The following is a 26,781-nucleotide window of genomic DNA, read 5'->3' as shown; positions in this document are numbered from 1 at the left end:
AGAGTTGAGCGCCCGGTCGCCGAAAACTCCGGAGACCGGGCTCCCCCAGGACTGTGGATCGTGGCCGCTCACCCTGGGCTACACGCACCTCTGTGGGTGAATTCATTCATTCAATCGTATTTATTGAGCTCCTACTGTGTGCAGAGCACTTTACTAAGCGCTTGCACTGTACTAAGCGATTCTGCCTGCATTTATGGGTCCATAAACGTGTGGGCTGGAAGTGCACGCCTGAACACAGCGTTGGGTCCAGGAGTTCAGTAGTGTCCCCTTCAGTCTCAAGCAAAGCCAGCAAGCGTTTGGAAAAAGGGAGAATTAATTCGGGAAAGGCTTGTTGGAGATGGGGGGAAGGATTTGAGTGTGGGGGAGAACTGCGGCTTGTCTGACGCGGGGAGGAAAGGGGTTCCAAACGCGGGGAGTCACGCGAGCGACGGGACGGGCGTGGGAACGCCGAGAGGAAGCAGCGTGGCTCAGCGGAAAGAGCCCGGGCTTTGGAATCAGAGGTCACGGGTTCAAAGCCCGGCTCCGCCAACTGTCGGCTATGTGACTTTGGGCAAGTCACTTCACTTCTCTGGGCCTCGGTGACCTCATCTGGGAAACGGGGATGAAGATTGTGAGCCCCCCGGGGGACAACCTGATCACTTTGTAACCTCCCCAACGCTTAGAACAGTGCTTAATAAATACCATCATCATCATTATTATTATTCTATGGCCAAAGGGAGGCTTGGGAGGAACAAAGGGGGAGTTGGGGAATGGTGAGTGATGAGGGGAAGCAGGTGGGAAAAGGAGAGAGGGTTGGGAGTGGGCCTGGAAGCAGACTTTGGAGTTCCCGTTTGCTGAGGAGGGACCCGGGGAGGTTTGGGGGAGAGGAGAAATAGGGGTTGAACCCGCCTCCCCAGACTGAGCCCCCTCCTTCCCCTCCCCTTCCTCCCCCTCCCCATCCCTTCGCCTTACCTCCTTCCCCTCCCCACAGCACCTGTATATATGTATATATGTTTGTATGGATTTATTACTCTATTTATTTATTTGATTTGTACATATTTATTCTATATATTTTGTTAATTTGTTTTGTTCTCTGTCTCCCCCTTCTAGACTGTGAGCCCGCTGTTGGGTAGGGACCGTCTCTAAATGTTGCCAACTCGGACTTCCCAAGTGCTTAGTACAGTGCTCTTGAAGCGCTCAATAAATACGATTGAATGAATGAATGAATAAATGGATCACACCAATCCATATACCCACACACACATTCAGAATTCCCCCACAATTGCACACAATTCCCCCTTCTAGACTGTGAACCCGCTGTTGGGTAGGGACCGGCTCTATATGTTACCAACTTTTACTTCCCAAACGCTTAGTACAGTGCTCTGCACACAGTAAGTGCTCAATAACTATACTTGAATGAATGAATGAATGAATACAAATACACGTATACACCCCCACTCACCTGCATGCGAATGTTGACAAGTTCCCCCACACCTGGATACAGACATTCATTCATTCGATTGTATTTATTGACCACTTACTGTGTGCACAGCACTGTACTAAGCGCTTGGGAAGTCCAAGTTGGCAACATCTAGAGACGGTCCCTACCCGACAGTGGGCTCACAGTCTAGAAGGGGACAGACACACAGGCAGACACTCATTCAGGCCCATGCATGCCCCCGCACATAATAATAATAATGATAGCATTTATTCATCCATTCATTCATTCAATCGTATTTATTGAGCGCTTACTGTGTGCAGAGCACTGTACTAAGCGCTTGGGAAGTACAAGTTGGCAACAAAGCCCAAAGCCCGGGCTCTTTCCGCTGAGCCACGCTGCTTCCCTACCCGGATGCAGACACACATGCAGGCACCCATTCATGACCACGCGTGTCCCCGCAGATGAACGGAGGTTCACTCACACCCACATGTGCATGCAGACTCTGCAACCCACACTGACGGCCCAGGCGGGCTCCCCTCAGGGGAAAAAGGGGCTTTGGCCCTGGGAGGGGGGGTGTGTGGAAGGGGGGTGGGGAGAGCAGACCAACCTCCTCCTGCATGCCACACTCGAGCAGCATAGTCACGCAGGCCTCGATGGGGAAGGCGATCTCCCGCCCGCTGACATCCAGGTGGTCCTCCAGGGGCTTCCCGTACGACGGCTTCTCCACCCAGGCGTCTGCCAAGTCGCGGGAGGAGGGGACAGGGTGGGGGGCCCAATGAGGCCAGCTGCTCACCTTACTTGGGGTCACCCCCAGCTGCCCGGGGGAAGTCCCCCATCCCGGCTATATCTGGGACACTCCGGGCCAGAGAAACCCTGGACTGGAAAGAGAGGTGATGGGGGTGCCGGGAGATGGTGCCGCCTTGTCTGCTTCGCTTTTCTCGGCCCCTTCTGCTGTGGGCCCCAATTTCCTTCTAGACTGGCAAGTCCCGGGTGCAGGGAATCCCGGGGCCCGTCTACGGTGGCGAGATTTCCCCGACTCGAGGAAACACAGGACCCACGAGGCCTGCTGTGAGCAGGTTGGGGAGGCGAAACTAAATCTCGCGCTTGGTGGCGAGCTTGGATTCCGCCTCAGGTAGCTCTGGAATCTCCCGCTCCTAGCTCCATGGGATTCCCCTCCTTTCCCAACAGCTCCCGTCCCTCCTGCCCTCCCCCGGCCCGACGGGTCCCGGTGAGAGGAAGAAGAGAGGGCACCGACCCTGTTGTGCTTTGATCTGGGGCAGCACGTTCTGCAGTAGCACTAACGACTTCCGATGGTATTCTGCCTGAACCTCCATCAACTGGGGACGAGACAGACGTGCCGGCTCTGAGCGCCACTCCTCTGAGTGGGGCCTGGAAGCCCCGAGGCTTCAGGTTGCCCCGGGCCCGGCGTCTGGGAGCCGACGGGCCCCTCTCAGTCCCATCCACCCACCCAGCGACACCTCAGTCCCTGATCGTCCCAGCCAGGATGGGGTGGGTGTGAGCCGGGGCGCATCAGGAACGAGGGGGAAGGAAGAGGAAGCCAACGGAGGGGAGGAGGAGAAACATGGGGAGAGGGGAGAACGGGGAGGAGGGGAACGGTGGAGCCGGAAGGGAGAGATCGAGCGGAGAAGGAGGAGGGGAAAGACGAGAAAAATGGGGAGGAGGGAGAGGAAGTTTCCTCACTCTCCCGTCGGCCTGCCCACGTCCCAGCCCGGGGCGGGGAAGGGTGTGGACAGTGGCACTCAGAGCTAAGGCCTCCACAGGGGCCGGACCCATTCCTCAGTGGGACCCCACTGCACCCCATCGCCCTCCGCCCGGCCGGGTCCCCGCTTCCGCGTTCCGGCCCCGAGCCCCCACCCCCTCCGCGCCCCTCACCATCTGAAAGTAGTTTGCATAGTCGATTTCTTTCGCCACAAAACTGTACATGTCAGCCGAGAGTTGGTCCTGAGGAGTTAAGATGCAGGCGATTACCGACGGCCGACACCGGGCAGCGAAGCTGCCCAAGGAGGTGGGTGGGAAGCGAGGCTGCCATCTTGCTTCGGCTTTGCCAGTCCTCCCCATCCACAGACACGCGTATACACAGAAACGGCGGGCTCCACACCTTCCTCCTCTCTCTAGAAACTAAGACCACGTGCCCCCCACAAGGATTCTCCCAGGACTCAGCGGGCTGGGGCAAGCCAACCGTCTCCCAGAGCCCCAGCCCCGCTTCTCGCCAAATCCCCCCACCCTCTCCCCAAGCCCCGAGAGCGAGGTGGCAGGGCAGCCAGGGTGCCGCGTCACCCCTCGGGTCGGGCCCGGCGGTCGGAGAGAGTACCCGGCATATCTCCACCCTGTTCGCGGCCTCCTCCATCTCCTCCCTGAGGGCGTCAGCCTTGGCACCCGTTGACTGCAGGCCGCTTGACAGACCGGAGGTCTTCGAAGTCTGCTGCCACCTGCTCGGAAAGTCGAAGCGGGGAGAGAGAGGCTGGGGGAGGCGGGGGATGGATTAAGGAAGGGTAGGGAGCTATCGGGGTGGGGGTGTGATGGGAAGTACGCATGTGGAGGGAAGGAGCCGGGGTGACCAAGGGAGCATGGAACGGTGTGGGAGCGCGGGAAAGTCTTGGAGGTGCGTGTATGCAGAGGTGGGAGTGAGGGGGTAGAGTGGGCGTCGGACGAGGGGTGGGTTTATTTGTACATATTTATTCTATTTATTTTATTTTGTTAATATGGTTTGTTTGGTTGTCTGTCTCCCCCTTCTAGGCTGTGAGGCCGCTGTTGGGTAGGGACCGTCTCTATATGTTGTCAACTTGGACTTCCCAAGCACTTAGTACAGTGCTCTGCACATAGTAAGCGCTCAATAAATACGATTGAATGAATGAATGAACGGAGCCCCCTCCTTCCTCTCCCCCGCTTTACCTCCTTCCCCTCCCCACAGCACCTGTATATATGTATATATGTTTGTACAGATTTATTACTCTATTCATTTTATTTGTACATATTTATTCTATTTATTTTATTTTGTTAATATGTTTTGTTTTGTTCTCTGTCTCCCCCTTCTAGACTGTGAGCCCGCTGTTGGGTAGGGACCGTCGCTGTATGTTGCCAACTTGGACTTCCCAAGCGCTTAGTACAGTACTCTGCACACAGTAAGCGCTCAATAAATACGACTGAATGAATGAATGAATGACACTCCCTTCCGCCTCATCCTGACTTGCTGATGTGCATATAGCTGCAATTTGTTCTGACGATTTTGACACCTGTCTACGTGTTTCGTTTTGTCGTCCGTCTCCCCCCTCTAGACTGTGAGCCCGTTGTTGGGTGGGAACCGTCTCTATATGTCGCCAACTTGGACTTCCCAAGCGCTTAGTCCAGTGCTCTGCACACAGTAAGCGCACAATCAATACGATTGAATGAATGAATGAATGAATGAATGTGTAGGGTGGGACACAAACTTGTATGTCTGTAGGGGGTAGTGGGGTGAGGTGTGTGAAGTGGGGATGTGTGTTTGAGTGTGGATGTGCGGGTAGGGGGTTTGTGGGATGGGGGTGTTGAGTGGGGATGAAGACGGGTGGGTGTGAAAACGTTGGAGTGTGTTTGTGTGTCTGAAGGGGATGTGGGGTGTGTTGGGTGGAGTGGGGTTGTATATGAGTGGGAATTGAGTGTGTATGGGCAGGGGAGGAGCTTCGGGGGTGTTTGGTTGGTCAACCCTGACCCCCCCGGGCAGTGGAGAAACTGAGGTCAGGAATTCCTGCTCTGCCCCGCTTCAGGACAACTGTACGAATGTGATCATGTCTCCCCTCTCCGTGCCTCAGTTTCCCCATCCAAACAGCCAGGCAGCCACACTACCTTCTGAACACGTGAAGAGTCATTCATTCATTCATTCAATCGTATTTATTGAGCGCTTACTGTGTGCAGAGCACTGTACTCAGCGCTTGGGAAGTCCAAGTTGGCAACATACAGAGACGGTCCCTACCCAACAGTGGGCTCACAGTCTAGAAGGGGGAGACCGACAACGAAACAAAACAAATTAACAAAATCAAATAAATAGAATAAATACGTACAAATAAGATAAATAGATCGAGTAATAAATCCGTACAAACATATATACATATATACAGGTGCTGTGGGGAGGGGAAGGAGGTAAGGCATGGGGGATGGGGAGGGGGAAGAAGGGGAGAGGGAGGGGGGATGCCTGGGCGTCTATCAACTGGGCTGTATTGGACTTTTCCAAGCCCTTGTACATATTTACTATTCTACTTATTTTATTTTGTTAATATGTTTTGTTTTGTTGTCTGTCTCCCCCATCTAGACTGTGAGCCCGCTGTTGGGTCGGGACCGTCTCTAGATGTTGCCATCTTGGACTTCCCAAGCGCATAGTACAGTGCTCTGCACACAGTAAGCGCTCAATAAATACGATTGAATGAATGAATGAATGAAGCACTTAGTCTAGTGCTCTGCACACAGTAAGCACTCAATAAGTACCACTGACGTTGAAAACCTGATTGGGAGAGGAACAATTTATGTCAAAATGAAAGACTGCAAAATGCCTTCACTTCATTACTAGTGTCACTCATTCATTCATTCGATCGTATTTACTGAGCACTTACTGTGTGCAGAGCACTGTACTAAGCGCTTGGGAAGTACAAGTTGGCAACATATAGAGACGGTCCCTGCCCACTCTTTCATTCATTCATTCATTCAATCGTATTTATTGAGCGCTTACTGTGTGCAGAGCACTGTACTAAGCGCTTGGCAAGTACAAGTTGGGAACATATAGAGATGGTCCCTACCCAACAATGGGCTCGTGGTCTAGAAGTGGGGGACAGACAACAAAACAAACCATGTGGACAGGTGTCAAGTCATCACTCCCCAAGACAAAACAGGCCCGGGCTCAGAACAGAGAAAGAAGAGGCTTCCAAATAGAAATTATTTTGGAACTTTTGTACGCAGCTAAGCAGGCTACAGAATTATTATTATTATTATTATTATTATTATTATTATTATTATGGTATTTGTTAAGCGCTTACTCTGTGCCAAGCACTGTTCTAAGCACTGGGGTAGATACAAGGCAATCAGGTTGTCCCACGTGGGGCTCACAGTCTTAATCCCCATTTTACAGATGAGGTCACTGAGGCACAGAGAAGCTGTGACCTGCCCAAAGTCACACGGCTGGCAAGCGGCGGAGTCGGGATTCGAACCCACGACCTCTGACTCCCAAGCCCGGGCTCTTCCCGCTAAGCCACGCTGCTTCCTCAGAAGCTGCGGAAGGTGGAAGGACTCCGAGAGGTCATCGAGTCCAGCCCCCTGCCTTTATGCGGATGAATGATTGGGCCATTCAGGTCTCGCAGCTGTCTACTCCAGTAAATATAAATATTGTAAATATTTGTTAATATTTCGACAGTCTCCCTTGGCAGCCCTCGTTATAGGATAGCATCCCCCCAGAGTTGGGAATTTCCTCCTTCCGCCAAACCCAAATCTCTCTCTCGCTTTGCTCCCATTTGATAATAACGATGGCATTTGTTAAGCGCTTACTATGCGCCGAGCACTGTTCTAAGCGCTGAATAATAATGGCATTTGTTAAGCGCTTACTATGTGCACGGCACTGTTCTAAGCATTGTGTGGGGGGGGGGGATACAAGGTGATCAAGTTGTCCCACGTGGGGCTCGCAGTCTTCATCCCCCTATTACAGATGAGGTCACTGAGGCTCAGAGAAGTTAAGTGACTTGCCCCAGGTCACACAGCAGACACGTGGCAGAGCCGGGATTCGAACCCATGACCTCTGACTCCAAAGCCCGGGCTCTTTCCACCGAGCCACGCTAGTGGTCGTGGTGAACGGCTGGTCTGCCCACTGCGCCCTTTCAGTCCTTTCGGTTGTGTTTCGACCAATTCCTTCGTTCGAGGCCGGCGTCCAGGGGCCCGGGCAGGGTCGGAGCACTTGACGAAGGACGCGGGGGCAGCCGGGTGGCCTAACGGAAAGACCTCGGGCCTGGGAATCGGAGGACCTGGGTTCGAATCCTGATCCGGCACCTGTCTGTTGTGTGACCTTGGGCAAGTCACTTCACCCCTGCGTGCGTCAGTTTCCTCATCTGTAAAATGGGCATTCTATCCCTGTTTTCCCTCTACTTACACTGTGAGCCTTATGTGGGACTTTTATCTACCCGATTGACTTGTATTTAATGAGAATAATAATAATAATAATGGCATTTATTAAGCGCCCGGGCACGGGAGCCAGAGGTCGTGAGTTCTAATCCCAGCTCTGCCGCTTGCCAGCTGGGCGACTGCGGGCAAGTCACTTCACTTCTCTGGGCCTCAGTTACCTCATCTGGAAAATGGGGATGAGGACTGTGAGCCCCACGAGGGACAACCTGATCACCTTGTATTCCTCCCATTCATTCATTCATTCATTCATATTTATTGAGCGCTTACTGTGTGCAGAGCACTGTACTGAGCGCTTGGGAAGTACAAGTTGGCAACATATAGAGACAGTCCCTACCCAACAGTGGGCTCACAGTCTAGAAGGGGGAGACAGCAAATAAAACAAAACATATTAATAGAATAAAATAAATAGAATAAATTTGTACAAGCGCTCCCAGTGCTTAGAACAGTGCTTTGCACATAGTAAGCGCTTGAGATGCCATCATTATTATTATTATTAACCCAGTGCTTAGAACAGTGTTTGACACACAGAAAGCACTTAACAGATACCATAATCATAATAACTGCAGAAAGCCCATCAAGTAAAGTGCCGAAGTCATTCCGCTTGAAGAAGAGAAGCTCGTAAGAACCCTGGATGGCCAGGGAACTTGGATGAGCTCGCTGGGAGGCGAATAATAATAATAATAATTACAATAATCATGGTATTCGTTAAGCACTTACTATGTGCAAAGCACTGTTCTACGCGCTGGGGAGCTTACAAGGTGATCAGGTTGTCCCGGGGTGCGGGGCTCACAGTTTTAATCCCCATTTTACAAAAGAGGTAACTGAGGCCGACCAAAGCTCCACGCTCCCTGAATGGTATCAAAATGGCTGGAGAATTCCTTAGCAAAATAAAAACCCTTCTGTTTTACTATTTTAAGGGGAAGACCACAGGAAGTGTGGTATTTTTATCCATCTTCGCAGCGCTCTTCCAAATCCAGCTGCAATCCAGGTCCAGTCTTGAAGATATATGTTGCCAACTTGTACTTCCCAAGTGCTTAGTACAGTGCTCTGCACACAGTAAGCGCTCAATAAATATGATTGATTGATTGATTGATTGATTGATTGAAGATAAAATTGGACCCGGCTTGGGGGCTGGACTTACAAAATGGAAAAAATGGGTCACCCGGGAGACCCTGCGCGACTCCTGAAGTCGTTGCCGCTCCCACATTGGGGACTCAACCTCCTTCAACGCCACCGGGAAAAGGACCGGGGCCATCTCACGCTTTCTCCCGCCACTGAGGATCCCAGCTCCGGGAATATTCCCGAGCCTGCTCCGAGTTCTCCATCCCCACCAAGACTAATCTGAGCTATTCTGTGTATTTACACAGTCTTCTAGACTGTGAGCCCACTGTTGGGCAGGGACTGTCGCTATATGTTGCCAACTTGTACTTCCCAAGCGCTTAGTACAGTGCTCTGCACACAGTAAGCGCTCAATAAATGCGATTGATTGATTTACCTGCAATGTGTTACAATGCCCCGTCCCTCCTGATGTGTCCGTTTCCGATCCCTTCTTCCCACTTAAACACCGAGACTGTGAGTCCCCCAAGGAACAGGGACTGTAACTCATTCATTCATTCATTCATTCAATCGTATTTATTGAGTGCTTACTGTGTGCAGAGCACTGTACTAAGCGCTTGGGAAGTCCAATTTGGCAACATATAGAGACGGTCCCTACCCAACAGTGGGCTCACAGTCTGGAAGGGGGAGACAGAGAACAAAACATATTAACAAAATTAAATAAATAGAATAAATATGTACAAATGAATAAATAGAGTAATAAATACATGCAAACATATATACATATATACAACTAATTCCCATTTGGGTATTCTCTCAGTAATAATAATGGTATTTGTTAAGCGCTTACTATGTGCCAAACACCGTTCTAAGCGCTGGGATAGATACGAGGTAATCAGATCGTCCTACGTGGGGCTCACGGTCTTGATCCCCATTTGACAGATGAGGTAACTGAGGCACAGAGAGGTCAGGCGTCTTGCCCAAAGTCGCACAGCAGACGAGCGGCAGAGCCGGGATTAGAACCTGCGTCCTCCGACTCTCAAGCCCGAGCTCTTTCCACTGAGCCGCGCTGCTTCTCTAAAAATACGGTATTTGTGAAGCGCTTACTACATGCCAAGCACTGTTCTAAGCACTAGGGTAGATACAAGGTTATCAATTGTCCCACGTGGGGCTCACAGTCTTCATCCCCATTTGACAGATGAGATAACTGAGGCCCAGAGAAGAGAAGCGACTTGCCCAGGGTCACACAGCAGACAAGTGGCAGAGCTGGGATTAGAACCCAGGACCTTCTAACTCCCAAGCGGGCGCTCTGGCCACTATGCCATGTATCCAGTTAGCATTAATATGCACTTAATAAATACTATTACTACCATTCATAATAATAATAATGGCATTTATTAAGCGCTTACTATGTGCAAAGCACCGTTCTAAGCGCTGGGGAGGTTACAAGGTGATCGGGTTGCCCCACGGGGGGCTCACAGTCTTCATCCCCATTTTACAGATGAGAGAACTGAGGCCCAGAGAATAATAATAATAATGATGATGGCATTTATTAAGCGCTTACTATGTGCAAAGCACCGTTCTAAGCGCTGGGGAGGTTACAAGGTGATCAGGTTGTCCCACGGGGGGCTCACAGTCTTCATCCCCATTTTCCAGATGAGGTAACCGAGGCCCAGAGAAGTGAAGTGACTTGCCCAAGGTCACACAGCTGACAATCGGCGGAGCTGGGATTAGAACCCATGACCTTCTAACTCCCAAGCGGGTGCTCTGGCCACTATGCCATGTAGCCAGTTAGCATTAATATGCGCTTAATGAATACTATTACTACTATTAATAATAATAATGGAATTTATTAAGCGCTTACTACATGCAAAGCACTATTCTAAGCGCAGGGGAGGTTACAAGGTGATCAGGTTGTCCCACAGGGGGCTCCCAATCTTCATCCCCATTTTCCAGATGAGGTAACTGAGGCCCAGAGAAGTGAAGTGACTTGCCCAAGGTCACACAGCTGACAATGGGCAGAGCCGGGATTTGAACCCACGACCTCTGACTCCAAAGCCCGGGCTCTTTCCACTGAGCCACGTTGCTTCCCTAATTAGGGAAGCTAATTAGGGATTCCCTACTATGCGGGGAAGCAGTGTGGCCTAGTGGAGGGAGAATGGGGCTGGTCGTCAGAGGACCTGGGATCTAATCGCGGCTCCATCACTTGTCTGCGGTGAGACCTTGGGCAAGTCACTTCACTTTTTATTCACCCTACCCCCAGCCCCACAGCACCGATGTCCATAACCATCATTTATTTTAACATCCGTCTCCTTCTTTAGACTCTAAACTTCCTGTGGGCAGGGAACGTGTCGACTCACACTTTTCTGTTGTCCGCTCCCGAGCATTTCATACAACGCTCAGCATTCATTCATGCAATCGTATTTATTGAGCGCTCACTGTGGGCAGAGCACTGTACTAAGCGCTTGGGAAGTCCAAGTTGGCAACGTGTAGAGACGGTCCCTACCCAACAGCGGGCTCACAGTCTAGCACACCGTAAGTGCTCAATAAATATCCCTGATCGCGTGACGGATTGCTCGGCCACCCCAGTGGGCAGTGGAGACGGAACTCGTGCGGACCCAAAAGACGGACCCCTTGACGTGAGCCCCGGCCTTGGATGCGGGCACAGTTTACAGAGCTCCCCTAAGGGGAGTCTGCGTGGAAAAGTAGAAAAAGCGTTAAATTGGGTGTCAGAGTCCCTAGGTTCTAATCCCAGCTCCGCCACTTACTGCTGTGAGACCCTGGGCAAGTCACTTCACTTCTCTGCACCTCGGTTTCCCCACATGCACAACGGGGATTAAATCTTACTTCCTCCTACCTAGACTGGGGTTCTAATCCCTAGGTTCTAATCCCAGCTCCACCACTTACTGGTCTGCTGGGAGACCCTGGGCAAGTCACTTCACTTCTCTGCACCTCGGTTTCCCCACCTGCACAACGGGGATTAAATCTTACTTCCTCCTACCTAGACTGTGGTTCTAATCCCAGCTCCACCACTTACTGGTCTGCTGGGAGACCCTGGGCAAGTCACTTCACTTCTCTGCACCTCGGTTTCCCCACCTGCACAACGGGGATTAAATCTTACTTCCTCCTACCTAGACTGTGATTCTAATCCCTAGGTTCTAATCCCAGCTCCACCATGTACTGCTGGGAGACCCTGGGCAAGTCACTTCACTTCTCTGTACCTCGGTTTCCCCACCTGCACAACGGGGATTAATCTTACTTCCTCCTACCTAGACTGGGGTTCTAATCCCTGGGTTCTAATCCCAGCTCCACCATGTACTGCTGGGAGACCCTGGGCAAGTCACTTCACTTCTCTGTACCTCAGTTTCCCCACCTGCACAACGGGGATTAAATTTTACTTCCTCCTACCTAGACTGGGGTTCTAATCCCTAGGTTCTAATCCCAGCTCCACCACTTACTGGTCTGCTGGGAGACCCTGGGCAAGTCACTTCACTTCTCTGCACCTCGGTTTCCTCACCTGCATAACGGGGATTAAATTTTACTTCTTCCTACCCGACTGTGGTCCTAATCCCCAGGTTAGAAGCAGCGTGGCTCAATGGAAAGAGCCCGGGCTTTGGAGTCAGCGGTCATGGGTTCAAACCCCGGCTCCGCCAATTGTCAGCTGTGGGACTTTGGGCAAGTTACTTCACTTCTCTGGGCCTCTTCTCTCATCTGTAAAATGGGGATAAAAACTGTGAGCCCCCCGTGGGACAACCTGATCACCTTGTAACCTCCCGAACGCTTAGAACAGTGCTTTGCACATAGTAAGCGCTTAATAAATGCCATCATTAATTAATTGATCCCAGCTCCGCCACTTACTGGTCCGCTGTGAGACCCTGGGCAAGTCACTTCACTTCTCTATACCTCAGTTTCCCCACCTGCATAACAGGGATTAAATCTTACTTCCTCCTACCTAGACTGTGATTCTAATCCCTAGGTTCTAATCCCAGCTCCGCCACTTACTGGTCTGCTGGGAGACCCTGGGCAAGTCACTTCACTTTGCCGCACCTCGGTTTCCTCACCTGCATAACGGGGATTAAATCTTACTTTCTCCTACCTAGACTGCGAGCCCCATGCAGTTTCCGACCTGTATCTACCCCGGGGCTTGGCGCATATCGAGGGCTTACCATCTGCCATTAAAAAATAATTGGGAAAAAAAAAATCCTGTGTGCCCAGGTTCCAGATCATGCTGAGGACGGGACGCTTGCCCCATCCCGGGTGGGAATGATCCCACCCTCCTGTGCCCTGACCTCTGACCCCCCGGCCCTGTGGAATAGCAGGATTCTCAGCTGGATCAATGTCCCTGCCGGGGACAACCCTTCTGGTGAGTGCTCTGCACACAGTAAGCGCTCAATAAATATGACTGAATGAATGAACGAGTTCTTAGACGGCGACCGGAAGCGACCGCCCATCATCATCATCATCATCAATCGTATTTATTGAGCGCTTACTGTGTGCAGAGCACTGTACTAAGCGCTTGGGAAGTACAAATTGGCAACAGATAGAGACAGTCCCTACCCAACAGTGGGATCACACTCCGGCTCTCTGCCGGAGCCTCCGGCCTCTTCCTCGGGTTGGCACCCGAAAGCCGCCATCTGTTGCGTACCCGCCGTGGGGCACGGCTAAGATTAGCAACCTGTCTCCCCTGACAGCCTAGAGGGATGGAGAACCAGCAGCGTGGCCCAGTGGAAAGAGCCCGGGCTTTGGAGTCCGAGGTCATGGGTTCGAATCCCGACTCCGCTACATGTCTGCTGTGTGACTTTGGGCAAGTCACTTAACTTCTCTGCACCTCGGTTTCCTCACCTGCATAACGGGGATTAAATCTTACTTCCTCCTACCTAGACTGGGGTTCTAATCCCAGCTCCACCACTTACTGGTCTGCTGGGAGACCCTGGGCAAGTCACTTCACTTCTCTGCACCTCGGTTTCCCCACCTGCACAATGGGGATTAAATCTTACTTCCTCCTACCCAGACTGTGGTCCTAATCCCTAGGTTAGAAGCAGCATGGCTCAATGGAAAGAGCCCAGGCTTTGGAGTCAGAGGTCATGGGTTCAAACCCCGGCTCCGCCAATTGTCAGCTGTGGGACTTTGGGCAAGTTACTTCACTTCTCTGGGCCTCAGTTCCCTCATCTGTAAAATGGGGATTAAGACCGTGAGCCCCACGTGGGACAACTTGATCACCTTGTATCCCCCCGCAGCGCTTAGAACAGTGCTCTGCACATAGGAAGCGCTTAACAAATGCCATCATCATTATTATTATTATTATTATTATTATTATTATTATTATCCAGAAGCCTCTACAGCTCAGGAGGAAAGAAAGGCTCCCTCTTTCCGACGGTTACCGACGGCAGCCCCGCGTCTGGAACTTCCTCGGCCACCGCGAGCCGGGCTCCTGGACGGCCAGGGAACGCCCCCATTGTCCGCCCTGCCGGTGGGCCGCCTCAGAGGGGGTCCCCTGAAGTTGCCCATCGGCCCCCTGAATCAGCCCCGTGAAAACGAGGGGTGCCTGCCTGGTGGGCTGGGGGGCTCGCTCGCTCCCAGCCCTTGGTTTTCCGAATCATTGCATCGTCCACATTTTTGGAGGGCTTAAGTGGGTACAGGGCGCTCAGTTAGGCACCTGTGACTGTACGGTAAAAAGAGAAGCAGCGTAGCTCAGTGGAAAGAGCCCGGGCTTTGGGGTTCAAATCCCGGCTCCGCCACTTGTCAGCTGTGTGACTTTGGGCAAGTCACTTCACTTCTCTGGGCCTCAGTGACCTCATCTGTGAAATGGGGATTAAGGACTGTGAGCCCCACGTGGGACAACCTGATCACTCTGTAAATTTCCCAGCGCTCAGAACAGTGCTTTGCACACAGTAAGTGCTTAATAAATGCTATATTAAAAAAGGCATGGTTCTTACTCACAAGGGGCTTATGCTCTAACGGGGGAGCGAATAGACACAAATGGCTATTTGTGTCTCCCCCTTCTAGACTGTGAGCCCACTTTCGGGTAGGGACCGTCTCTATAATGTTGCCAACTTCTACTTCCCAAGCGCTTAGTACAGTGCTCTGCACGCAATAAGCGCTCAATAAATACGATTAAATGAATGAATGAATGAATGAAATGGCACTGAATGAATGAATGAAATGGCAAACAGCAGGCTCACTTTCCAGCGCTTAGTCCAATCAATCAATCAATCAATCGCATTTATTGAGCGCTTACTTGTGTGCAGAGCACTGTACTAAGCGCTTGGGAAGTCCAAGTTGGCAACATATAGAGACGGTCCCTACCCAACAGTGGGCTCAGTCTAGAAGTGGGGTCACAGTCTAGAAGAGTCCAGTGCTCTGCATGCAGTAAGCGCTCAATAAATACGACTGAATGAATGAACTTTCCCTGCCACTCTTGCCCCCAAAGCCCTTCCCTCACCTCCCTGCCACCATCGCCTGAATGTCTTTACGTCTTACTGAGAGAAAAGGGGTCCGGGGGGGGATGTGTGAGGGGGCGGGGAGGGAGCTGGTCTAAAACTGTACTTCCCAAGCGCTTAGTACAGTGCTCTGCACACAGTAAGCGCTCAATAAATACGATTGATTGATTGATTAAAACGGCTAACACCTTGGAAGGATCCCCAGGAATCGGCGTCTCACTGAGAAAGCCAAGCAACGCCAACTGCCTCTGACGCCCAAATCGCCGCTACTTTACTGGGAGATTTTCATAAAAATGAGGAGAAGGCAAAGAGTTCCAGCAGAACCAGTTTCGAGCTTTTAACGCGGCTATTGCAGTGCTTACAACAATGCCTGGCACATAGTAAGCGCTTAACAAATACCATCATTAATATTATCATTAGTAGTAATAATGATAATAATAATGATGGCATTTATTATTATTAATAATGGCATTTATTATTATTATTAATGGCATTTATTAAGTGCTTACTATGTGCCAAGCACTGTTCTAAGAGCTGGTTACAAGGTGATCAGGTTGTCCCACAGCGGACTCCCGGTTTTAATCTCCATTTTACAGATGAGGTAACTGAGGCACAGAGAATAATAATAATAATGAGGGCATCTGTTAAGCGCTTACTATGTGCCAAGCACTGTTCTAAGTGCTGGGGAGGTTACAAGGTGATCAGATTGTCCCACGGCGGGCTCACGGTTTTAATCCCCATTTTACAGATGAGGTAACTGAGGCACAGAGAATAATAATAATAATAATAATGATGGCATTTGTTAAGCGCTTACTATGTGCCAAGCACTGTTCTAAGCACTAGGGAGGTCAGGTTGTACTACGAGGGGCTCACATTCCCCATTTTACAGATGAGGCAACTGAAGCCCAGAGAAGTGAAGTAACTTACCCAAAGTCACACAGCTGACAGTTGGCGGAGCCGGGATTTGAACCCATGACCTCTGACTCCAAAGCCCGGGCTCTGAGCCATGGAGGAGAGGGGCTACATCCAACCCGCTTGTTTTGGATCCACCCCAGCGCTTGGGACAGTGCTCAGCACACAGTAAGCACCTAACAGATTCTATGGTCATTAATAATCACTGTGGTATTTGTTGAGCACTTACTCTGTGTCAAACACTGCTCTAAACACTGGGGAAGATACAGGACGATCAGGTCAAATGGACCGGGGGACCCCAAATGACCCCAGGAGCCTGAGGGAGCCTCGCTCAGACATCCAAGGAAGGAACTTAATAATAATAATAATAATAATAATGATAATAATAATGGCATTTATTAAGCGCTTACTATGTGCAAAGCACTGTTCCAAGCGCTGGGGTAGATACAAGGTAATCGAGTTGTCCCACGTGGGGCTCACAGACTTAATCCCCATTTTCCAGATGAGGGAACTGAGGCCCAGGGAAGTGAAGTGACTGGCCCAAAGTCACACAGCTGACAAGTGGCGGAGCCGGGATTTGAACCCATGACCTCTGACTCCAAAGCCTGAGCTCTTTCCACTGAGCCACGCTGCTTCTCTAGCCATCATCAGTCACCTTCTGGCGGAAACTTCCAATGGTTTTGGAAGCCTTCATCACAGCGATACTACATTTTGGAAGTAGGCCTGAAACCAGCGCTCAGAACAGTGCTTTGCACATAGTAAGCGCTTAATAAATGCCATTATAAAAAAAAAAAAACCAGGCCAGCTGCATTTCTTCCTCCCACGGGAGCCCAAGACACTTCCGGACAAGTTACCTGCACCGTTATCCCACCACCCGGGATGGGGCGGGACCAGATTTAAGACACAGACACCAAAACCACAAATAGAGGAAGGGGGCCTCTGGGAATTTCAGTGCTCTCTGGAGAAGCAGCGTGCCTCAGTGGAAAGAGCCCGGGCTTTGGAGTCAGAGGTCATGGGTTCAAATCCCGGCTCCACCAACTGTCAGCTGGGTGACTTTGGGCAAGTCACTTCACTTCTCTGGGCCTCAGTTCCCTCATCTGGAAACTGGGGCTGAAGACTGTGAGCCCCCCTGTGGGACCACCTGATCACCTTGGAACCTCCCCAGCGCTCAGAACAGCGCTTTGCACGTAGTAAGCGCTTAATAAATGCCATCATCATCATCATCATCATCATCTAGACTGGAAGCTGCTTACGGGAAGGGAAAGTATCTACCACCTCTGTTGTATCGGACTCCCCAAGCGCTTAGTACAGAGCTGGACGCTCGGGAAGTGCTCCAGAAATCCCAGTCAATGTGGGATCGACTGACTGCGGAGGGTGGGATGGGGTTTCATGGACTCCCCCCCGCCACACGCATGCTCCCACATCCATCTGCGCATCCTTTCACGACACTGGGAAGGCTTTGGAGGGCGACACGGATCACTGCACCTCGTCTTGGAAGAATCCATGTCCAACACGAGCTTGGCGAGATGCTTCCTCTGCTTCTGGATATTCGGGATTTCCACCTGGAGCCGGAAGAACCGGAGACCCGGAGCAGGTGAGGGATAAAATCCGCGGCTCACGCTCCCCGGACGCTCACGGCAACCAGCCGTGACGGGAGGCTCCGAGCCTCTCTCTTGGCACCTTTTTGCGTTTTTTCAAGAACACATCTCCTTTCGGGGCCGGACGATTAGACCCAGAAGGCGTCCGAGGGAAAGGAAACATCCCGCAGGGGAAGCGAGGGGCGAGTTTTGGGATGGAAGGGGAGGGGAAGGGGAGGCGGGAGCTCCAGAAACCGGCCCGGCCCGCGGTCGCTCTCCATACCTCGGCCAGCATGAAGAGGGGTTCGATCACATCCCGCTCTACTTGCAATTCGAAATGGATGAGCTCCTGCGCTAGCTTGTCCTCGGCCTCGCCGCACAGTTTCAGCATCTTCCTAATAATAATAATAACAACGGGATTTGTTAAGCGCTTACTATGTGCCAAGCACTGTTCTAAGCTCTGGGGGAGATACAAGTTAATCCGCAGCACCTGTATATGTGTTTGTACAGATCTAGAACTCTCTTTATTTTACTTGTACATATTTACTATTCTATTTACTTTGTTAATGATGTACATCTAGCTTTATTTCTATTTGAGAAGCAGCGTGGCTCAGTGGAAAGAGCCCGGGCTCTGGAGTTAGAGTTCATGGGTTCAAATCCCGGCTCTGCCAACTGTCAGCTGTGTGCCTTTGGGCAAATCATTTTTAACTTCTCTGTGCCTCAGTTACCTCATCTGTAAAATGGGGATTAAGACTGTGAGCCCCACGTGGGACAACCTGATCACCTTGCAACCTCCCCAGTGCTTAGAACAGTGCTTTGCACATAGTAAGCATTTAATAAATGCCATCATTATTATTATTATTATTATTATTCTGATGACTTGACACCTGTCCACATGTTTTGTTTTGTTGTCTGTCTCCCCCTTCTAGACCGTGAGCCCGTCGTGGGGTAGGGACCGGCTCTATATGTTGCCGACTTGTTCTTCTCAAGCGCTTAGTACAGTGCTCTGCACACAGTAAACGCTCAATAAATACGATTGAATGAATGAATGAGTCAGGTTGTCCCATGTGGGGCTCACAGGCGGCTTAGAGAAGCAGCGTAGCTTAGTGGAAAGAGCTTCGGCTTGGGAGTCGGAGGTTGTGGGTTCTAATCGCGGCTCCACCACTTTGCGTGGCTTTGGGCAAGTCACTTAACTTCTCTGGGCCTCAGTTACCTCATCTGTAAAATGGGGATTATCAATAATAATAATGGCATTTATTAAGCACTTACTGTGTGCAAAGCACTGTTCTAAGCACTGGGGAGGTTACAAAGTGATCAGGTTGTCCCACAAGGGGCTCACAGTCTTCATCCCCATTTTACAGATGAGGGAACTGAGGCCCAGAGAAGTGAAGTGACTTGCCCAAAGTCACACAGCTGGCAACTGGCAGCTGACAATTGAACCCCTAACCTCGGACTCCAAAGCCCGGGCTCTTTCCACTGAGCCATGCTGCTTCTCTTGGGAAGAGCTTCGGCTCGCGAGTCGGAGGTTGTGGGTTCTAATCCCGGCTCCACCACTCTGTGTGGCTTTGGGGCAGTCACTTAACTTCTCCGGGCCTCAGTTGCCTCATCTGTAAAACGGGGATTAAGACTGTGAGCCCCACGTGGGACAACCCGATTACTTTGTGCGCCTGGTCAATCAATCAGTCAGTCAGTGGTACCCACTGAGCATCGCTCTAAGCACTTGGGAGAGTTGGGAGACACGTTCCCTGCCCGCGGTGAGCTCGGCAACGCTCTGCCAGTAATCGGCTGGGGTGCCGGGCTGTTTGGGTATCGGTGGTAAAGCCGCCAGTCAGGTAATGAGAACTATTTTGCGGCTCAGGGTGGGAACAGGATGGGATTGGATATTTGGAGTCGGCCTGGCCTAGAGGAACGAGCACGGAACAGGGAATCAGAAGACAGTCAGACGGAAGAGTCAGAAGACAATCAGAAGAAGAAGTCAGAAAATTTGGGGGCCTCACTGTAGCCTAGCTGAAGCACTTTGGGTCTGTCACTGCAGTAGTGCATTGAAATCAGAAGTCGAGAAGACAGCCAAGGCAAATATCCCAAGTTAGACAGTTAACAGCTGATCCATCTATGGCAGTTCCACAGTCTACTCCTGTGGGAGAGATGGGCATTTTTCTTGGCCCTGGTTGCTGAGGCCTGGTCTGTTTCAGAACCTCGCCCATCGCTGAATCGGTGATTCAGGTGAATCGGTGACGCAGGGCTTGTTGGTGATTTTTTATTTTTATTTCTTTTTCCCAGACTGAGCCCCCTCCTTGCCCTCCCCACAGCACCTGTATATATGTATATATGTTTGTACGGATTTATTACTCTATTTTATTCGTACATATTTATTTTATTTTGTTAATATGTTTTGTTTTGTCGTCTGTCTCCCCCTTCTAGACTGTGAGCCCGCTGTTGGGTTGGGACCGTCTCTAGATGTTGCCGACTTGGACTTCCCAAGCGCTTAGTACAGTGCTCTGCACACAGTAAGCGCTCAATAAATCCGACTGAATGAATGAATGACAGTTCTAGGCCTGGCTCCGCTACTTGCCTGCTGTGCGACCTTGGAAAATTCACTTCACTCGTCCTCAGTTTTCTCGTCTGTATAATGGGGATAACTTTCCCGTTCTCCCTCCCTCTCCCACAGGTTAGCTCCCTGTGGCTCCAACTAGATCTGATCTGGTTATCTCGTAACTACCCACGTGTATGATACAGTGGTTGGCACACAGTAAACTCGTGGCATAGTGGAAAGAGCACGGGCTTGGGAGTCCGAGGTTGTGGGTTCAAATCCCGTCTCCACCACTTGCCAGCCGTGTGACTTTGGGCAAGTCACTTCACTTCTCTGGGCCTCATTTACCTCATCTGTGAAATGGGGATGAAGACTGGGAGCCCCACGTGGGACAACCTGATAACACTGTATCTACCCCAGCGCTTAGAACGGTTCCTGGCACATAGTAAGCGCTGAACAAATACCATCATTACTATTATTCCGGTTGACCGTTCCTTGAGTTTCAAGGCTAAGAATGGCAGTCTGGGCTGGCGTTTCCCACATCTCCTGGGGGCAGTGGATGGGCCTGTCCCCTACTCGTCTCCCACCCGGGCACGCGTCCGTCACTTACCCGAGCAGAGTGTCATCTCCCAAGATTGCCGACCCTTCCATCAAGCACTGGGCCAGAGTCGTCAGGGGCAGCTTTTTCTAGAAAGGAAGGAAAATGTCCTTGCTCCAGTGATTTCCACCCCAGATCAACAGAGTCCCAGCTGTTCCCGCACTGGGATTTCTAGCCAAAACACTGGAAGAGCGATGCTGATTCCAGGACTGTCCGCATGGCTCCTGCTCCCTTCACACCTGTGCTCCCCATCTTCCGGAATTCCCCTCTGGAATCACGGCTTCTCCAGGAAGCCTTCCAAGCTTAATCTTATCTCCCCACCATAACCACCCCCAAATGCCACTTCAGTACTTCCACGTCACCTAAGCGTTTGGGTACTCACCCCCCTCCCATCCCTCTGTAGTAGTTAGGAATTTATTTTTTTATACTCTACTGCTGTCACCTACCTATAACTTATTTGGGTGTCCATCTCACCGGCTAAATAGCGAAGTCCTTGAGGGGAAGGGCATCTACCTACTAATTCTACCCATTTGGTCGTCCTCTTCCGAGCACTTACTACGTTGCTTGGCACACGATTAATATGTACATATAATATCCTCGATTATTTCCTACCTGCAATTAATTTTCACGTCCGTCTCCCCTACTAGATTGCAAGTTCCGTGTCCTGTACTGTACTTCCCAATTGCTTAGGGGAGTGTTTGCTTACCCGCAACCTTGGTGTCATCCTCGCCTCCGCTCTCTCGTTCACACCACACATCCAATCCATCACCAAAACCTGCCGGTCTCACCTCTGCGACATCGCCAAGATCCGCCCTTTCCTCTCCATCCAAACCGCTACCTTGCCGGTTCAATCTCTCATCCTATCCCGACTGGATTACTGCATCGGCCTCCTCTCTGATCTCCCATCCTCCTGCCTCTCCCCGCTTCAGTCTATACTTTACTCTGCTGCCCGGATTATCTTTGTACAGAAACGCTCTGGGCATGCCACTCCCCTCCTCAAAAATCTCCAGTGGCTACCAATCAATCTGCGCATCAGGCAGAAACTCCTCACCCTGGGCTTCAAGGCTGTCCATCACCTCGCCCCCTCCTACCTCACCTCCCTTCTGTCCTTCTCCAGCCCAGCCCGCACCCTCCGCCCCTCCGCCGCTAATCTCCTCCCCGTACCTCGTTCTCACCTGTCCCACCATCGACCCCCGGCCCACGTCATCCCCCTGGCCCGGAATGCCCTCCCTCCGCACATCGGCCAAGCTAGCTCTCTTCCTCCCTTCAAAGCCCTACTGAGAGCTCACCTCCTCCAGGAGGTCTTCCCAGACTGAGCCCCCTTTTTCCTCTCCTCCTCCCCATCTCCCCCGCCCTACCTCCTTCCCCTCCCCACAGCACTTGTATAGATTTGTACAGATTACTCCATTTATTTTACTTGTACATATTTACTATTCTATCTATTTTGTTAGTGATGTGCATATAGCTTTGATTCTATTGTTCTGACGATTCTGACACCTTTCTCCATGTTTTGTTTTGTTGTCTGTCTCCCCCTTCTAGACTGGGAGCCCGCTGTCGGCTAGGGACCGTCTCTATATGTTGCCGACTTGTACTTCCGAAGCGCTTAGTACAGTGCTCTGCACACAGTAAGTGCTCAATAAATATGATTGAATGAATGAATGAATAACCAGCGAGGGATCAATAATTACTATTGAGTGAGAAAGACATGGACAAAAAGGAAGGTAGCAGACTACGTATGGAGGAAGCAGCATGGCTCAGTGGAAAGAGCCCGGGCTTTGGAGTCAAGAGTTCATGGGTTCGAATCCCAGCTCTGCCAACTGTCAGCTGGGTGACTTTGGGCAAGTCACTTCACTTCTCTGTGCCTCAGTTACCGCATCTGTAAAATGGGGATTAAGATTGTGAGCCCCCCGTGGGACAACCTGATCACCTTGTAACCTCCCCAGCGATTAGAACAGTGTTTTGCATATAGTAAGAGCTTAATAAATGCCATCATTATTTTTATTATTGTTATATTTATTATTCTATTTATTTCATCAATGATGTGTATACACCTATAATTCTATTTATTTATTTTGATGCTACTGATGCCTGTCTACCTGTTTTGTTCGGTTGTCCGTCTCCCCACTTCTAGACTGTGAGCCCATTGTTGGGTAGGGATTGTCTCTGTTACTGAATTGTAATTTCCAAGCGCTTAGTACAGTGCTCTGCACACAGTAAGCGCTCAATAAATATGAATGAATGAATGAGTGAATGAATGAATGGTGGCGGCAGAAAGGTGAAATCCACACTGTGGGTAGCTGAGAAATACCTAGCAACTCCCTCTCCTGACTACTGACTAATCCAGTGCTTAGAACAGTTGTCAGCTGTGTGACTTTGGGCAAGTCATTTAACTTCTCTGTGCCTCAGTTACCTCATCAGTAAAATGGGGATTGACTGTGAGTCCCCCGTGGGACAACCTTATCACCTTGTATCCCCCCAGCGCTTAGAACAGTGCTTTGCACATAGTAAGCGCTTAATAAATGCCATCAAAAAAACAGTGCTTCGCACATAGTAAGCACTTAACAAATGCCATCATCATTATTATTATTATTGACAGTTTGGCCCTGAGTCACCCACCAGAGTCTGCCGGTGGTTAGTCTACCAATCAATCAATCAATTGTATTTATCGAGCACTTTGTGCAGAGCAATCAATTATTATTATTAATAATAGTGGTATTTTTTAAACACTTACTATGGGTGAGTACTCGCCCCTGAGTGAGTACAAGTTAATCTGATTGGACACAGTCCCTGTCCCACATGGAGCTCATAGTCTTATTCCCCATTTTACAGATGAGATAGCTGAGGCGGAGAAAAGTTAAGTGACTTGCCTAAGATCGTACAGCAGATAAGTGCTGGAACCGGGATTAGAACCCAGGTGTCCTAACGCCCAGGCTTATGCTGTTTCCACCAAGCCACATGGCTTCTCGTGCTTCTTGAGCACTTAGTAGGTGCAGAGCAATGTACTGAGCCCTTGGGAGAGTACAATATTAACAGATTTGGTAATAATAATAATAATAATGGTATTTGTTAAGTGCTTACCAAGTGCCAAGCGCTGTTTGTCCATCCATTCATTCATTCAATTGCATTCACTGAGCGCTTATTGTGTGCAGAGCACTGTACTGAGCACTTGGGAAGTACAATTCAGCAACAAATAGAGACAACACTGTGTGGGACAGGGACTGTGTCCAACCGGATTATCCTGTATCTACCCCAGCACTCAGAACAGTGTTCGGCATATAGTAAGAGTTTAAGAATAATAATAATGATGGCATCTATGTGCAAAGCACTGCTCTAAGCGCTGGGATGGAATACAAGGTGATCAAGTTGTCCCACATGGGGCTCACAGTCTTAATCCCCATTTTACAGATGAGGTCACTGAGGCTCAGAGAAGTGAAGTGACTTGCCCGAGGTCACACAGCGGACATGTGGCGGAGCCGGGATTCGTTCAATCGTATTTATTGAGCGCTTACTGTGTGCAGAGCACCGTACTGAGCGCTTGGGAAGTCCAAGTTGGCAACATATAGAGACGGGCCCTACCCAACAGTGGGCTCACAGTCTAGAAGTCTAGAAGACTGGGATTCGAACCCATGACCTCTGACTCCAAAGCCCGGGCTCTTTCCACTGAGCCACACTGCTTCTTTAACAAAAACCAGCGTTATTATATCCAGCTCTGGGCTCCTCCAAGGCCGGGGAGCTTCAGCGACAACAGTTTAGGGTTTGGGGGCCCGTGTCCCACCTACCCAAGGAGTCTGGAAATGAAATAAAATCCTCGGGACTCTCCTCACCCTCAACTGGGGAAACTGAGTCTCTACTGATGGTGATAAGGACGGGGTCGGTAACCTTGTTAACGGGAAGCAGCACGGCCTTGGGAAAGAGCACGGGCCCAGGAGGAAGAGGACGTGAGTTCTAATCCCCGTTCTGCCACTTTTTTATGGCATTTATTAAGCGCTTACTATGTGCAAAGCACTGTTCTCAGCACTGGGGAGATTGCAAGGGGATCAGTTGGTCCCACGGGGGGCTCGCAGTCTTCATCCCCATTTTACAGATGAGGTAACTGAGGCACAGAGAAGTTAAGAAGCGACTCGCCCCAAGTCACCCAGCTGACAACTGGCGGGGCCGGGATCTGAACCCATGACCTGTGACTCCAAAGCCCGGGCTCTTTCCACTGAGCCACGCTGCTTCTCTGCCAGGTTCCCGCTTGCCTGCTGTGGGACCTTAGGCAAGTCATTTCACTTCTCTGTGAAAGCTCAGTGGAAAGAGTCCGGGCTTTGGAGTCAGAGGCCACGGGTTCAAATTCCGGCTCCCCCAATTGTCAGCTGGGTGACTTTGGGCATGTCACTTCACTTCTCTGTGCCTCAGTTACTCATCTGTAAAATGGGGATTAAAATTGAGCAGCCCCCCCCACGTGGGACAACCTAATCACCTTGTAACCTCCCCAGGGCTCAGAACAGTGCTTTGCACATAGTAAGCGCTTAATAAATGCCATCATCATCATTATTATTATTATTATTCTCTGGCCTCCGCTTCCTCACCTGAAAAATGGGGATTTAGTACCTGTTCTCCCTCCTACTTAGATCAGAAGCCCATCGGGGACCATATTCAATCGTATTTATTGAGCGCTTACTGTGTGCAGAGCACTGTACTAAGTGCTTAGCACTGCACCGTATCCGACCCGATCATCTTGTATCTAGCCCAGGAGTGCGGATCCGCCCTACATTGCCAAGATCCGCCCTTTCCTCTCCATCCAAACTGCTACCCTGCTCATTCAAGCTCTCATCCTATCCCGTCTGGACTACTGCACTAGCCTTCTCTCTGATCTCCCATCCTCGTGTCTCTCTCCACTTCAATCCATACTTCATGCTGCTGCCCGGATTATCTTTGTCCAGAAACGCTCTGGACATATTACTCCCCTCCTCAAAAACCTCCAATGGCTACCGATCAATCTGCGCATCAGGCAGAAACTCCTCACCCTGGGCTTCAAGGCTGTCTATCCCCTCGCCCCCTCCTACCTCACCTCCCTTCTCTCCTTCTCCAGCCCAGCCCGCACCCTCCGCTCCTCCACCGCTGATCTCCTCACCGTCCCTCGCTCTCGCCTGTCCCGCCATCGACCCCCGGCCCACGTCATCCCCCGGGCCTGGAATGCCCCCAATCCCTCTGCCCATCCGCCAAGCTAGCTCTCTTCCTCCCTTCAAGGCCCTGCTGAGAGCTCACCTCCTCCAGGAGGCCTTCCCAGACTGAGCCCCTTCTTTCCTCTCCCCCTCGTCCCCCTCTCCATCCCCCCGTCTTACCTCCTTCCCTTCCCCACAGCACCTGTATATATGTATATATGGTTGTACATATTTATTACTCTATTTATTTATTTATTTATTTTACTTGTACATTTCTATCCTACTTATTTTATTTTGTTGGTATGTTTGGTTCTGTTCTCTGTCTCCCCCTTTTAGACTGTGAGCCCACTGTTGGGTAGGGACTGTCTCTATGTGATGCCAATTTGTACTTCCCAAGCGCTTAGTACAGTGCTCTGCACATAGTAAGCGCTCAATAAATACGATTGATTGATTGATTGAGTGCTTGGCACAGAGGAAACCCTTGACCGGTTTGAGGAAACTGGTTATTTCTATTATTATGGCCACTCTGCCCCCAGGGCTCAACCCCAAAGTGCCCAGTGCTTACTGAACGCTTGTCGGTTTCCACACCTTGCTGGCCCTGAAGGCATGCCGTCAGCTTCTTGTGGGTGCTGTGGGACACCTGTTTCACCAGTTCTAGTCTCCTCTCCACCTGAGGGGAGGAGAAGGAGGAACGGGAAGATGCGGGGAGGGAGAGGTGGGAAAGGGGGAGTGGGGAGGTGTCAGGCCAAGGCATTGCTAGGCTACAGGAGGATACCGGCCCCTCTCGCGTGCTCCCCTTATAGGACCCAATCTCCCAGCCCAGGGACCCCAAGTTCCTAGCGGTGGGAATTCTGCTCTGCCCTGGTTCCATCCGGAGAGCGGAGTTTGACGGCCGATCTTCGGGCCTTCTCCCGGGACGCTCTCTCCCACGGAATGGGCTCAGGA

General features: G+C 50.8%; 1 protein-coding gene across 5 annotated transcripts in view; it reads right to left on the bottom strand.

Annotated features, from left to right (window-relative positions):
• Positions 1-26,781, bottom strand: part of ARHGAP44 (Rho GTPase activating protein 44) — a 144,552-nt gene that overhangs the window by 34,677 nt on the left and 83,094 nt on the right. For 4 of the 5 annotated variants that reach the window (XM_038742845.1, XM_038742849.1, XM_038742846.1 and 1 more), the window contains exons 3-10: positions 26,402-26,506; positions 20,702-20,778; positions 17,845-17,956; positions 17,470-17,546; positions 3,753-3,870; positions 3,314-3,382; positions 2,676-2,757; positions 2,028-2,155 (exon numbers count right to left, since the gene is read on the bottom strand). In XM_038742845.1, coding sequence (XP_038598773.1) covers positions 2,028-2,155; positions 2,676-2,757; positions 3,314-3,382; positions 3,753-3,870; positions 17,470-17,546; positions 17,845-17,956; positions 20,702-20,778; positions 26,402-26,506 — 768 coding nt within the window. Of the gene's footprint in view, positions 1-2,027; positions 2,156-2,675; positions 2,758-3,313; positions 3,383-3,752; positions 3,871-17,469; positions 17,547-17,844; positions 17,957-20,701; positions 20,779-26,401; positions 26,507-26,781 lie in introns of those variants that run through there. The other variant, XM_038742848.1, reaches the window with a different exon arrangement.

This window comes from Tachyglossus aculeatus, unplaced genomic scaffold (genome assembly GCF_015852505.1).
Source record: "Tachyglossus aculeatus isolate mTacAcu1 unplaced genomic scaffold, mTacAcu1.pri scaffold_1_arrow_ctg1, whole genome shotgun sequence".
Taxonomy (NCBI): Eukaryota; Metazoa; Chordata; class Mammalia; order Monotremata; family Tachyglossidae; genus Tachyglossus; species Tachyglossus aculeatus.
This window is presented reverse-complemented; position numbering and strand designations above follow the sequence as displayed.